At 51.4% G+C, this 12,927-nt stretch overlaps 1 protein-coding gene across 1 annotated transcript; it reads right to left on the reverse strand.

Moving 5' to 3' along the window:
• Nucleotides 1–634: 634 nt before the first annotated feature.
• ncaph (non-SMC condensin I complex, subunit H) lies at nt 635–7,747 on the reverse strand. The gene is made up of 18 exons (XM_076023020.1): nt 7,597–7,747; nt 6,542–6,764; nt 6,346–6,436; nt 5,536–5,628; nt 5,299–5,416; nt 5,045–5,199; nt 4,376–4,568; nt 4,212–4,294; nt 3,944–4,131; nt 3,590–3,735; nt 3,000–3,106; nt 2,788–2,907; nt 2,588–2,695; nt 1,995–2,129; nt 1,378–1,488; nt 1,231–1,307; nt 1,074–1,149; nt 635–943 (listed from the first exon to the last, which is right to left on the reverse strand). The coding sequence occupies exons 2-18, from the start codon at nt 6,757–6,759 to the stop codon at nt 884–886; spliced, it is 2,079 nt and encodes a 692-aa protein (XP_075879135.1). The 5' UTR covers nt 6,760–6,764; nt 7,597–7,747; the 3' UTR covers nt 635–883.
• Nucleotides 7,748–12,927: the final 5,180 nt, after the last annotated feature.

Consider the following 12,927-nt stretch of genomic DNA (forward strand, 5'->3'; position numbering starts at 1 on the left):
TATCTTTGTGCTGTTTTATTGATAAAATCTCATCCACACCATGGCGCCAAATCTTTGTTGCTTTTGTTTTGAAAACTCATCTCAACTTCCTTTGAGTATTGTCGCGCACAGCAACTTGACGTCACCTCCACTGGAGGAGCCGCTGGAGATGACGTCATGCGAAATGTTTTTTTTTTTCTTCCTTAAACAAGGTGCGCGACGGCTGAGTCACGAGATGGAAAAAGTGGAATGTTTTATTTCCTTCTTTTATTCTGACACTGATGTTCCATTATGTTCCAGCAGCCTCCACGGCTTGTCTGGTTCTACTGCTACTGGATCAACCCCGCTGGAGTCCAAGCAGTTTATAGATCTGCACCCAGACCCGTTATCAGGACAATCAGAACAGAACTCAAATGGAATTTATTTATTCTCCTCCACTTCCCTGCACTCACTGGAAACAGCAGAATTTCTCAGAGTCTCTCATCCGGTAAATTGCCGCCTCCCACCTGATGTTGTGACATCAGAGCAGGACCACGCCCAGCCCGCCGGGCCAGTTCCTCAGGTGTCTGCCGGCGCCGCTGAGACCTGAACACAGCAGCAGCTCCAATCAGAGCGACCGAATCGCTGCGTCTCCAAATAAACACAAACACGTCTGTTTGTTGTTTTTTTTTTTAAAAAGGCTTTTATTTCTTAAAAAGCTCTGTTGTAGTTCTTTCTTCTCCAGATGAGAAGTCTACGAAGAGGACGAACAGCGAAAAAGACAGAACAGCAAAAGGAAACATTAATAACAACAATAAAAACAAACACCAGCTGTGAATATTTCCTGGTTACGCTCAGTATTTCCTTTAAAAGACATTTAGGAGAAATGAGGAGGAGGAGGAGGAGGAGGAAAAGCATGAGCCGGTCACTGTCCCTGTCTGATGATGATGTCCGACATGTCGTCCACCTTCACCAGCTCCAGGTTCTGTTCGGCAGAATGAAACAGGAAACATGGATTAGCAATGATTCAGGCCTGAGAGTCCCAGAGTTGACTCGTGACTCCTCACAGCTGATTCAAACCCAGCAGGTGTTCCTGCTTTACGGCTCAAACCCACTTTTTCATTGGCGAGATGCAGCAGCGCCACGAAGGCCAGCGGTACCGACAGGTTCTGGGCCATGGCGTTGGGCAGGCTGGAGGAGGAAGAGAAGGTCAGGGAGGAGCGAGAAACACGTGGCTGACTCACCGGCGCCCCCCCCGGTGGCGGTTCCTACCTGTGCAGCAGCGTCTTGGTGGTTTGACTGAAGACTTTGTCTCCACAGACCTCCGCCTGGTCCTTGGGCAGCGCCTCCTGCAGGGGACAGCGGAGTGACACCTGGGCCTCTGACACCTCCTCCTCCACCTCCTCCTCCTCCACTCACCTCTCTGGGCTTGCCAGGGCTTTCTGTCAGGAGGCTCCACATGCTGCTCTTCAGCCTCTTCATGTCCATCTTCTTGGCCGTCTTGGAGTAGTTGATCTCAATCTTGTTGACCTGTCGGGCACAGGAGAGGCGGTGAGAACGTTGCAAACGTGGCCAAACGTCTTCTTCAGTTGCAGCTGGACAATCCACCATAACACCCATAATAATGTCAATTCATATATAGTGACTATATTATTGTGTGTGTGTGTGTGTGTGTGGGTATTAGATTTTATATTATATTATATATATGTTATACTAAACCATACTCACCACTTCCACTATTATTGTTGTTATTTTACCGATGCTATCATGATTACTATTACTTTTATTAATATCATTATTGTTACTATTCTATATCATAATGGTATGGTGTCATATTTTTGCATTTTATTGATTGCAACTAATTCTATCACATTACAGTGTTCAGCATTGCCACACTTGATTCCTTCCTTGCATGTTGGGTTCTGCCACTGCCGTGTCTGGGACAAATAATAAATCTTTGACCGTCAAACTGCTCTTGCTCTCTTTCCTCCAGAACACACTGGACCAGGTTCCTCACACTGGACCGGGTTGCTCACCCTGTGCGGCTCCGGCACCAGGTCCTCCTCGCCGTATGTGGACACGCCCTCTGCCGGCGCCAGTAAGCTGCCACCAGAGGGCGGCGTGCCGTCCGAGCCTGTGAAACCTTCCGCGTCGTCGTCGCTGTCGCCCCCCTGTGGAGGGGAGGAGAAAGGGCACCAAGTTAGAGACTCGCCCAATCATTTTTCAGGTCCGTTCCCGATTCCCGAATTTGGATTTCTGCCGATACTTTTCCGATAGCGGAGCTGCGTCTGCTGTGCGGTTATTATCATCGTCAGTCTTCCTGCCCCCTTGTAGCTAAAAACACACTGTGGTCTTTTTCTTTTACGTTTGCTTTCCCAAATGTTGGCTAACATTCGTGGCATTGTAACGTTGCGAGGGAGTTCGGAATATAACGTTGTCTTTTTGCAAACATCGTAAATGTGTGTGTTTCTAGTTGTAAAGCGTCTCCACACAGCAAAACACACTGCAGCGTGAAATCAGCAGCACGTGGCCAAACTGTCGGCCGCTAGCATAGCTATCGGAACCCGGTGCCAATGCCGGATCGGATTAGCCTTCGGAAAGCGCCGAGGACGCAGCTAGGGGACGCTACCTCCAGGGCGGGGCAGAAGTTGGCGGTGTCGTTGGCGTTGTTGTAGTCGTAGTCTCCGATCCCTTCGCCCATCTCCCCCGACAGCCTCTTCTGGGCCTCCTGCCTCAGCTGGAGATCAGAGAGAGCAGAGGGGTGAGCCGCGCACAGAGACAGCAGCTGCCAGCAGGGGGTGGCGGCGAGCCGGCCGGCGGGACGCTCACGCAGACGGACGGCTTGAGGCTGAGCTGGGACAGCGACTCCGGGGGGAACTGGAAGTCGGCCGGCAGGGTGGTCTTCTTGCTGGCGGCGCTGAGGGCCGACTTGCTGTTGGTGGTGGCCGCCTGGCAGGAACGACAACGCTGGTGAGTGACACGCGGCCGCGGCACTTCCTGCCTGAAGCTCCTCCCACCGAAAGCCCCCCCCCCTCACTCACTCTGGTGGTGCGGAAGTACGTGTCGAGGTTGACGTCCTCCTCGAAGTCGATCTCGAAGGCCTTCTTGGGTTTGCGTTTCCTCGTCTCCCTGTCGGGCAGGTGGTCCACTGTGGACACCAGGGGGCAGCGTTGCCAACTTAGAGCCACAAATACAACAATACAACTTTTTCTGCAGCTCTCTGAGACTTTTGTGACTCCGATGTGAAACTGTGTGTGATGAAGATGAAGATGATGATGATGATGATGAAGATGGTGATGATGATGAATTGCACACGTGTAAAACCAAGGAAGAAAAACTACAAAAATGTCCTGGTTGAAACTTTGTTCTTATTTACGATGGTTATGGTAAATCAAATGGTACTTTTGACTCTTTATCCATCCATCCATCACTCCATCCATCCATCCATCCATCCATCCATCATATCCATTAGTCCCTCCCTTCACACTGTTTCCCTCTCATTTAACTCGTGACCAATTCATGCAAACTGAAAGGTATGCTGGCCACCTGCTGTGTCACCAGCTGATGCGGAAGCTGGGTGTCGGATGCCCCACTGGAGGCTACCCAGCATGCTTTGCCTCGCTTCACTCACGCTTGTGCTTGGGCTTGAACTGCCAGTATCCGGGTCCGGCCCAGGCGGCCATGGTCCTGGGGCTGAAGTAGGAGTACTCGCGGGGCTGTGAGGACAGCTGCAGACACATGGTGGCGATGTCGCCCTCCCCGATGGAGATCACGTCCCTGATGAGACACACAGCGCACCAACAGGGGGAGCCATTCAGACAAAGGAAAGGAAGCAGATTGGTGTGGTTTGTTTCAGCTCCTGGTTGCTGCTGCTGGAGGGAGGAGATCCCCCAGTGACATCACCGGGGGAGACACCACGTACGGGCCCAAACAGCTTCTCCAGCCAGGGGAGCTGAGAAGAGACTGAGATGTTCTCCGTCTTTACCGTGCGTGGCCCGAGCCGGACGACTCGCAGCCCTCCTTGTGCTCCTTGCTCCTCTCCTCGCCCTCGCCCTCCTCGTAGTCGGCGTCAAAGTCGGGAGCGTCGTCGTCCTCGGGTTCGGGCTCCAGCTCTGCGTGGACGTCAAACACGTGCTCGCCCTCCTTCATCTTCTCCAGGAACTGGTTGGTGGTCTGCAGGAGGACAAAGTGTGAGTGGGAACCTTCGAGGAGACCGTTGGGCCGAGCCGGAGGTGGGCCGTGCAATGTGTGACCTGCTCAGGGTTCCAGCTGGTGAAGGAGAAGTCCTGCAGCGAGGGGCAGATGGCGCTCTTCTCCTGGGAATGCTGTAGCGAAGCTAGCGGGACAAAAAGCAAGGTTTCCACTGTAAGAAGCTGCGGAATTGAAAACCCATGTGAAGTTTTTCCCCCCCACTCACCCATGAACGGGGGAGACAGGGGGACTGTCTGTGGAGGAGGGGGGGAGTGGGCGGGTCTGGACTGCAGCAGCGTCATGTAGGACGGGAAGAGGAGCTCGCAGCGGCTGTCCTGGCTGAAGAGGACCGGCAGGAAGACTCCGGCCGTGCTGCTCTCGTCAAAGGACGAGGCCATCTTGTGGAACATGGGGTCCACCTGAAAGGAGAGGACCACCCCACTGTCAGGAGGAGGAGGATGAGGATGAAAACAACCGTGTCACGCAATGACTGTTGGAGTGAAAGCGAGGCGAAGATGCACCAGCAAGAAGGACCAAGATTTTCAGTTTGCTCATTTTGAATCCCAGAGCAACTCTGGAAAACTCTGCACGTCTTCCAGGAAATAATATACCTGGCTCCTCATGCTTAGCCCTGTGTTCACAGCTTCCAGATAAAAGTGACGCTTCGATAGACCTTCCACCAGTTCGGAAGGTCCCCCAAAAACAAAGCGCTCTTAGAGGGCGGAACACCCGGCCGGAGAAACAAAAACCCTGAAGCTGCGTCCGGTCCGTCTGTCCCTCCCTCCCTCCCTCCCTCCCTCCGTCCGTCCGTCCGTCCTGTCCCTGCTGCAGACTGCAGCGCTGCAGAAGAAGAAGAAGACGACGACGAAGACCTCCTGAAGCTGCGTCCGCCTACCTCACACTTCCTCTCGGACTCGGCACTGTTGAGGTTGCTCAGGTTCTGCTCCACCGTCCTCTTCGGAGGCCTCTTCTTCTTTGGCTGCTTGGCCGCCACTTCGGACTCGGCCGGCTCGCCGGCGCCGCCCTCTTCGCCTGCGGCAGCAGCGTGGGCTGAAAACACAGACGGGACAGCACAGCCCTCGTGTTGGAGACCAGGTACAGCTAAAGAGAACAAGCAACCGCAACAGGAGGACCAGGAGAGGTTCTTACCTTCTCCAGGTTTGGTCTCAGCACCCAGACCTCCCAGCACCCTGTAGGCATCTGCATGGACCGCGTCCACCCTCACGGCGTAGATCTTGGTACTGGCGTCCAGGGTGCCTGCCGCCACCTTCACAACGAGAAGACGACTATGACAGCGGCCCCGTGGCTCTGCCGGCGAGCAGCCACGACGCTGCCTGAGGAAACGTCAAGCAGCAACAGCAGGCGGCGGCTGTGAAGCTCTCGCACCTTGAAATTGGTGAGCTCAGAGTCCTTCTGCTTCAGGATGTCGGCCATGTAGTCAATCAGGTGCAGGCCAAAAGCATTCTTGGTGGTGATTTTCTGCCCAGAGACAAAGACAGCATCGATATACTGATACTACGGAGAAGTCATATCGGACCGTTTTCACTTTTAAGTATCGATATATCAATATTTTTGACAACACTGCACTGATCAGCGACCGTGTACGTGTCAATGTGAACACAGTGTTTCCATGACACTTTAACGATGTTCCTCTATACCAGGGGTGTCAAACTCATTTTGGTTCACGGGCCACAGTGAGGAAAATCTCTTCCCCAGCGGGCCGGAGCGATAGAATCATGGTCTGGGGATAATAACGTACAAATAACAACAACTTCCAGTTTGTTTGTGTTCTTTCAGCACTCTGCATCAGTGTTGCCAACTCCTCAGTAAGGAAAGCCGCTATTGGCTGTCCTGAAAGTAGCCAAATGACGTCATTGTCTAATTTGCATAATTGACAATTTGCACTTGATCGCAACGCAACAACACCAGCTCTATATGGATCTGTGTGGAAAACCACCTGATGAGAGTCAGAACCTTTGAGCCATATTGGAGAGGTTTTTCCAAGTGGTTTCCATCACCAGGTTTTATTGCCATGTTTATGTTTTGCACCATTCTACTGGTGATGGCAACACAGCTGTAGACAGACAGACAGACAGACAGACAGACACACACACACACACACACACACACACACACACACACACACACACACACACACACACACACACACACACACACACACACACACACACTTACGTTCTCAGAGGACAGCTTGATGCAGGTGGAGTAATGCTCTGAGATCTGTGCGTTGGACAGCTTGGGCACGGCGGCGGGCGTCCCTGTGGCGCTGCATACAGACGTGGGATTATCTTTAATCTCCGGGGGGGAGGGGGGGGGGGGACGGGACACACAAAGGTTCAATGGAGACCGGCCGGCCTGAAGCATCACCTACCTGTGAGATCCAGAGTCATTGAAGGAGGAGTCTGCGGCGGCCTGGAGGTCAATGACCCTCGACCTGCGGCGCTGACGCCGCTCCTGCTCGTCGTCATTGCCGGGGAAGGCGGCCAGCAGCGGCGAGCTGCAGCCGGCGGGAGACTGGGTCTTGGTGCTCAGGCAGGACGTGGACCAGCCGGGACGGAGCCGGGACACCGGTGTGGAGGCGGCGCTCATCTCAGCTGAGACACAATCACACCACGACATTTTCAACTGGACTCAATGGCAAATAATGCACAAGTGGTTTATAAAGCCTGGCTCATCCCTGCCTCTGCACATCTGTGACTGTCCTTTGCACATCTGCCCCTGGTTTGTTGTACGTCGATTGACTGGATTTTTAAAAATATTTTATTGTATATCTTGTAACTACTGTATAATTTTACCAGCCTTTAACTGTAACTACTGTATAGGTTATTTATATTTATTCTTCTATTTTTACTTTTTGTATTGCTTTTTGACTGCTGCAACAGTGTTGTTTCCCAATTTGGGATCAATAAAGTTCAATCTAATCTAATCGAACATGTCAACTTTCCTCAGTAGGATCAATAAGACTTACTTTGTTGTTGTTTTTAGGTCTCTGAGTATTCGATGCAGCAGTTTGCTTCAAAAAATATATAAATAAATAAATAAAGCTGGACAGAAGGAGCTCAGTCAGTCCGCATCGGTCCGCTCACTCAGGATTTCATCAGAAAGCGACTCGGACGGGAACACGGAGCACACAATCATCACAACAGATGCACAACTAACGCGTCTATACTATTAGCAGATCGTTTCCCTCAACGAGGTCACTTTAAAAAAAAAAAAAAAAAAAAAAAAAAAAATTTTAATGGGCAAATCCAACAGAACCAAAAGACCATGGTAGTGGCTGGGGTTCGGGGAGCTAACGCTAGTTAGCATAACAACGCCAGAGAGCTAGCGTGGCTAAGCACGGGCTAACGTGATTCCGTCCACACCCGTTTGCTGATTAGACGGTCGCAGACGCCTGGAAGCCTGTGAAAATGTTCCGCCACTCACCTGGAGGAGTGCGGCGTGTTCTCCCTGACGGCTGCCTTTTCACCCGTTTCACTTCGCACAAGTACAACAGCGAGCTCGCGGCTCTCCTTCCGGTCCAGCGTTTGAATTTTTGCGCCGAACGGTTTACGTCGTGCCAACTTACGTCATGACGTCAGCCATGCCCCCCAGAGCAGTCGCTAAAACACGTTTTTTTTTTTTTTTGTTTTTTTTTACTAACGAGACTTGAAAAGTGATGATGTGTAGAGATTTTCACTCTTTGTTTGTTTATTACAATATTGAAAAATATATTTTTAAAGAAAAAAAGTAATACGCGCCACACATTTCTTCCCCCAGTGGCCACTCGAGGTACAGCAGCAAAAAAAAAATCCCATTGGGCTCAAAAAACGTTTTCCCCATAGACCGCAATACAAAAATAAAGGCCTCCAAAGCGGCTGACAGGACGACTGTGACCTGAAAGATGTTCATAATAAATCCCTCTATTGCAGATTTTTCAGTCATGGCCTTTAGTCTTTCCATTTAAAAAGAAAAAAAGAAAATGTGTTCACGCCTCCTGATTTAATGTGCGCAGATCCTCTGGAGAGTTGTGCAGTGCTGGAGCTGATGATATGATCTATGGCACTGGCATTCAAGTCAACACGCGGCAGCGCCATCTAAAGACCGCCCAGGGATTTATCATCGGCTGCTAATTGGTTCCACGTGACGGCGGTTTATTAAATGACTTTCACATTCAAGGGCCCTCAGCGCTAGATTGATATTGCTGTGGAGTTGGCTCCTCCCCCTCACCTCCTGGTTCACGGGGCCTGACGGAGCTCCAGCTTCGAGAAGAAGTCCAGCACTTTGTTCTGGAGGTACGCTGGTCGTCGTTTAGCGACACAGCAGACAGAGGCAGCAGGAGCAGCAGCAGCAGCAGCGGTGCTTTGTTTCACTGTGCTGGGTGGAGACGAAGGGGCGGAGTCAGGGAGGAAGGAGGGAGAACATCCATCCATCCATTTTCTACCACCTTGTCGTGGAGGGAGAACAGTTTTGCCCCCCAAAAAACAAAACAATAAAAACAGAATTTGCTCTTCAGAATGTGAGAGAGTGAATGTGAAGCTGCATTTTCACCTGCGCTTGTCTCTGTTTAGCATCCTGTTCCTGGTGCTATGCTAACTAGCTTAGCGCGAGCACATGTCTGAAGTCAACATTTTATACAATCACTTTTCACTTGATATGTCCCATTTTTGCTCTCTCTCTCTCTTTCTCTCTCTCTCTCTCTCTCTCTCTCTCTCTCTCGCTCTCTCTCTCTCACACACACACACACTGGAGGAGCTGTCAGCCATTAGAAATGACGGGAATTCTTCTGTGCCAGGGAATATTTTCTGCTGGTTGACGACAGATGACTGATTCCATGAATACTGAGGGATCAGCTGACTGCCGCCGCTGCTGCTCCTCCTCGTGCTGATTGGATTTCTGGGGGGAGATGAAGGTGACAGATGAGGCTCACCGATGGCAGGTGGTTAGCGTCCCTGGAACCCTGGAATTCTGCTGCCTGAGCCAGATGGAAGCTGGAAAACTCATTGTTTGGATCAGAGCAACCTGAGAAACATTGATAGAGAGACGTTTGCCTTCTTCTGGGTCCCACAATGCATTGGGCCATGATTAGCTTTGGCTCTGTCTCACCACGATCGTGGCCAACGGAGGTGGATGTGTTTCCTTCCAGCAGCCATACAGATGTTGGTTCTCCCACTAATATGAACTTATACGGAGAAACTGACAATGAACTGTGGCCCTGCTTGCTGGAGAGTTTGGAGTTCCACCAAAAGAGGAAGTGGAGGACCTGCTCTGCCATCCACTGGTCACATGACTGCAGCTGACATGCTCAGACAAGGAGCCAGGAGCTGCTGCTGCTGCTGCTGCTTGGGACCTGAGGCACAGCACATTCTCCCTGCAGCCTCCCACAGGCTGCTGGACCTATATCAGCGAGGTCAAAGGTCACAGCTCAGACTTTTGTCGTTGTCAGAAAACCCCAGAAGATATCGGGAGATTTGATTCTCCTCCTCTCCACCCACCCAATCTCCTACTCCCCATTACCACCCCTGTCCACCTCCTCCAAACCTCCTCTTCCTCAGCCCCACCTCCTCCTGCTGTCTTCATGATCCTTCTTCTCCTCCCGAAGCAGCAGAGTGATCAGTGGCTGCTGCCATCACGCTCCTGCCGCAGCAGTTTCCCCACCTTGTCTTCACCTCCTCTCTCCTCCGCCCTCCGCCCGTCAGCCTCAGATATGAAGTGGGAATTAAAGCCCAGCGGCGTGTGACCCTCAGGAAGTGGTTGCTGCTCTGCAACACGGCGTGTTTAATGTCTGCGGCTGTGTGGGAAATAATAACCGTCCTGTGGTGGCGCTCCGCCCCCTGAAATGCTTCTTCTCCTCTTCTCTCCTCAGGGGCCTCAGCTCCTGAAATCACAGAGATGCAAAAGCTTTTCCACCAAACCCACCTGTCACATGGAATCAAGGTGTTTAAGAGTTCCCATCTTTCATTTCTTCTTCTCTGGAGGTTTGATCAGGACCATTCTTTTAAATGACTGATATCAAAAACATTTCACCATGGCTGGAGGGATGGATGGATGGATGGATGGATGGATGGAGGGATGGATGGATGGATGGATGGATGGATGGCTGGATGGATGGATGGATGGATGGATGGATGGATGGATGCACGGCTGAGCTTGTCTCTGACTGAACGCAGCACCGGGCCGGATGTCACACAGTCTCTGCTGTGAAACAAAGCTCATCAGCTGATGGCGGCGGTGTTCGGCGCCAACAGTGACGGATGAGGAGATAAATGAGACCTCGGGACGTCTCCAGGTATCGGCAGACTCGGAGCAGAGCTCCGAGATACAATTTCAGCGGCCAGACGGAGAAGTGCTGGAGATAACTTAATCTCCAGCCGCTTCACATCCGTCTCTGTCTCCGACCTCATCCAGACCTCCACCACATCCATCCATCCATCCAGCTGTCACTGCATCTCCTTAGACTTCTGAAGTTTCGGGGGAGTTCAGAGCTTTTTTTTTAGTTTAGAGTCAAACTGATTAGAAGGAAGACACACAGTGGACCAGATGTTCTTCAGCAGCTCCACCTCAGCGCCATCTGTCTGTCTGTCTGTGGCAGACAGACAGACAGACTCCTCCAGCTCTTCCAGCTGGTTGTGGATGTTGATGTAAACACACAGACACACACACACACACACACACACACACACACACACACACACACACACACACGCATACATCCATCACGGCTGATCTCAGGTGATGTTGATCTCCGCCAGTTCCGCCTCCACCAGGTCTTATCTGCAGCGCTGGCCCTTCATCACCTCCGTCACCTCCATCACCTCCGTCACCTCCGTCACCTCCGTCACCTCCATCACTCACCTCCTGCTCTCCAGAGGGAACCCATGTTTGCTGCTTGTCCTTCCGTCCTCCTGCCACCAGGCAGCGCCGGCAACCACCACCTGGTTCTGAGGCCCAGAGGTCAGTTTCATGCTCAGCGGCGCCACCTGCAGCCTCCGACATGTTTTCAAAGCAGAAGATTCTATGTTTGGATGCGTGGGGGCGGTTCTAGGAGCGTGACTGACCAAACGGTACAAGACGGACATTAAAGCTGATTGGCTGAATTCTTCAAGACCAACGGAAACATTGTAACCAGTTTGCAAAAGTTTGAATTCAAGGCTCCTCGCCCTTATTGACCGCCAGTCACCTTTAGTCTTTTTGCAACCGGCTTTGCTGCCCCCTGCTGGCCAAATCTTAGAAATGTAGTTCTTTGGCTACTTCCTTGTTGCAGCCAACCGTCAGACCGTCAGGACGCACAGAAAGTTCTCTCAATCTGTCAGTCTTGGTCCAGTCTCATCACACAACCCCATCACTTTGCAACACACACTCGTGGGCTCGGCGAGAGACCTCACAGCTAGAGGGCGGCGCTAAAGAGAACACACACACGTCCGTCACCTACCTCCAGCGCTGTCCCACCAGCAGCGGCCTGTGACACCTGCCGCTGGATTAACACCCAATCAGCCTCTGATGGTTTGATTCACCCAACTTAATTGGTTTGTAGCCAGACGATCCCAGCAGGGGGCACCGCACTGCTGCCTTCTAATCAGGCTGCTGGTTGAGTGAGTGAGACGAGGCCTCCGCAGGAGTTCACCCTCGCTGCTTTTTAACAAGCTTCTGTGACATGCGGAGGTCCAGCATGAAGCTGCTGTGACTGCGAGAAAGTCGTGTTGCTGCCGGGTGCGTTTGAAAAAGAGGGAAAAAAAACTGATTCATTTTCTGAGTGAAGCGAAGCTGATTTCGTCAGCAACGGAGGAGATGTTCTGTGTGACTGAGCAGAGCTCCGCCTCTCCTCCCCGCCACCTCACACACTGTGGCACGGAGAGTTGATGAAAGGAGGCGGACGTCTTCTTCTTCAAAGAGTCACAAAGGAAAAATTGAAACTGTTTGTGTCCATGACAGCTGCTGCTGCTCTGGGGTCCCCCTGCCCTGCTCCTTTGTCCTTGGCCCCTGGTTTCCGGGCTCTGTTCCCTGGTTCCCGGCTCCTGGTTCTGTTCCCTGGTTCCTGGTCCCGGATCCGTGGTCCTGGGTTCCTGGTTCCTGATGCTTTCTCCTTTAGACAACTGTGATGAGAAGCAATCAGAAGCTTCCTGTGAGGTGCAGAGTCTCAGCATCCACCAAGTCATGTGTGTGTGTGTGTGTGTGTGTCATTAACTCCAGCACCGTCCGTCTGCAGGATGTTTGCACTTCTTAGTTTCAGAGGGGCTTCATGTTTGGCCTTTCTTTTCTACCCTGACAGATGGAGGAGCGGCTCATAAAGCGACTCACTGACTTGCTGAGTCATTTTCTTTGCTTGCAAATGTGAAATTAAATCTTGAACGACATCTGAAACACATCTCAGCGTTGCTGCCGAGGTTCCTTATCAGCGGCGACAGCCGCAGCAGCGACATAATCAGCAGCATCCGTCATTGATCAGCTGATTAAATAATCATGTTCGTTTATCATCGCGCATTACAGCTGGCGAATCATCAGCGGTGACATCATCCGTCAGAACAATCAGACAGCAAGTCACTCCATTCCCCTCCACTCTGGAATCTGATTGGTTGAGATGTGGAGGTCGTGTTTGGAGAGCTTCCTCTTTTATTTCTCGACACATAAAAAAAAGAGTCGCCGCTTGTCAACATACACATTTTATTCATATTCCATAACAGTCTTTTATTCATTAGATCAATCAGATCAAGCACAGTTTCAAAATAAACCAATTCAATTAAACAAGCACAACCTCCGGAAAAATATAATTATTATAAA

Source organism: Nelusetta ayraudi, unplaced genomic scaffold, assembly GCF_046127955.1.
Source record: "Nelusetta ayraudi isolate G7.1 ecotype Tasmania unplaced genomic scaffold, CSIRO-AGI_Nayr_v1 ptg000014l, whole genome shotgun sequence".
In the NCBI taxonomy this organism is placed as follows: Eukaryota; Metazoa; Chordata; class Actinopteri; order Tetraodontiformes; family Monacanthidae; genus Nelusetta; species Nelusetta ayraudi.

Bases quoted from the DNA above. Each gene is read 5' to 3' on its own strand.
- ncaph (XM_076023020.1), bottom strand. From the start codon at position 6,759: ATGAGCGCCGCCTCCACACCGGTGTCCCGGCTCCGTCCCGGCTGGTCC. The intron at 1,308-1,377 runs GTGAGTGGAGGA...TGTCCCCTGCAG, and splicing joins GCCCTGGCAAGCCCAGAGAG to GAGGCGCTGCCCAAGGACCA. The intron at 944-1,073 runs GTGGGTTTGAGC...TCTGCCGAACAG, and splicing joins TGCATCTCGCCAATGAAAAA to AACCTGGAGCTGGTGAAGGT.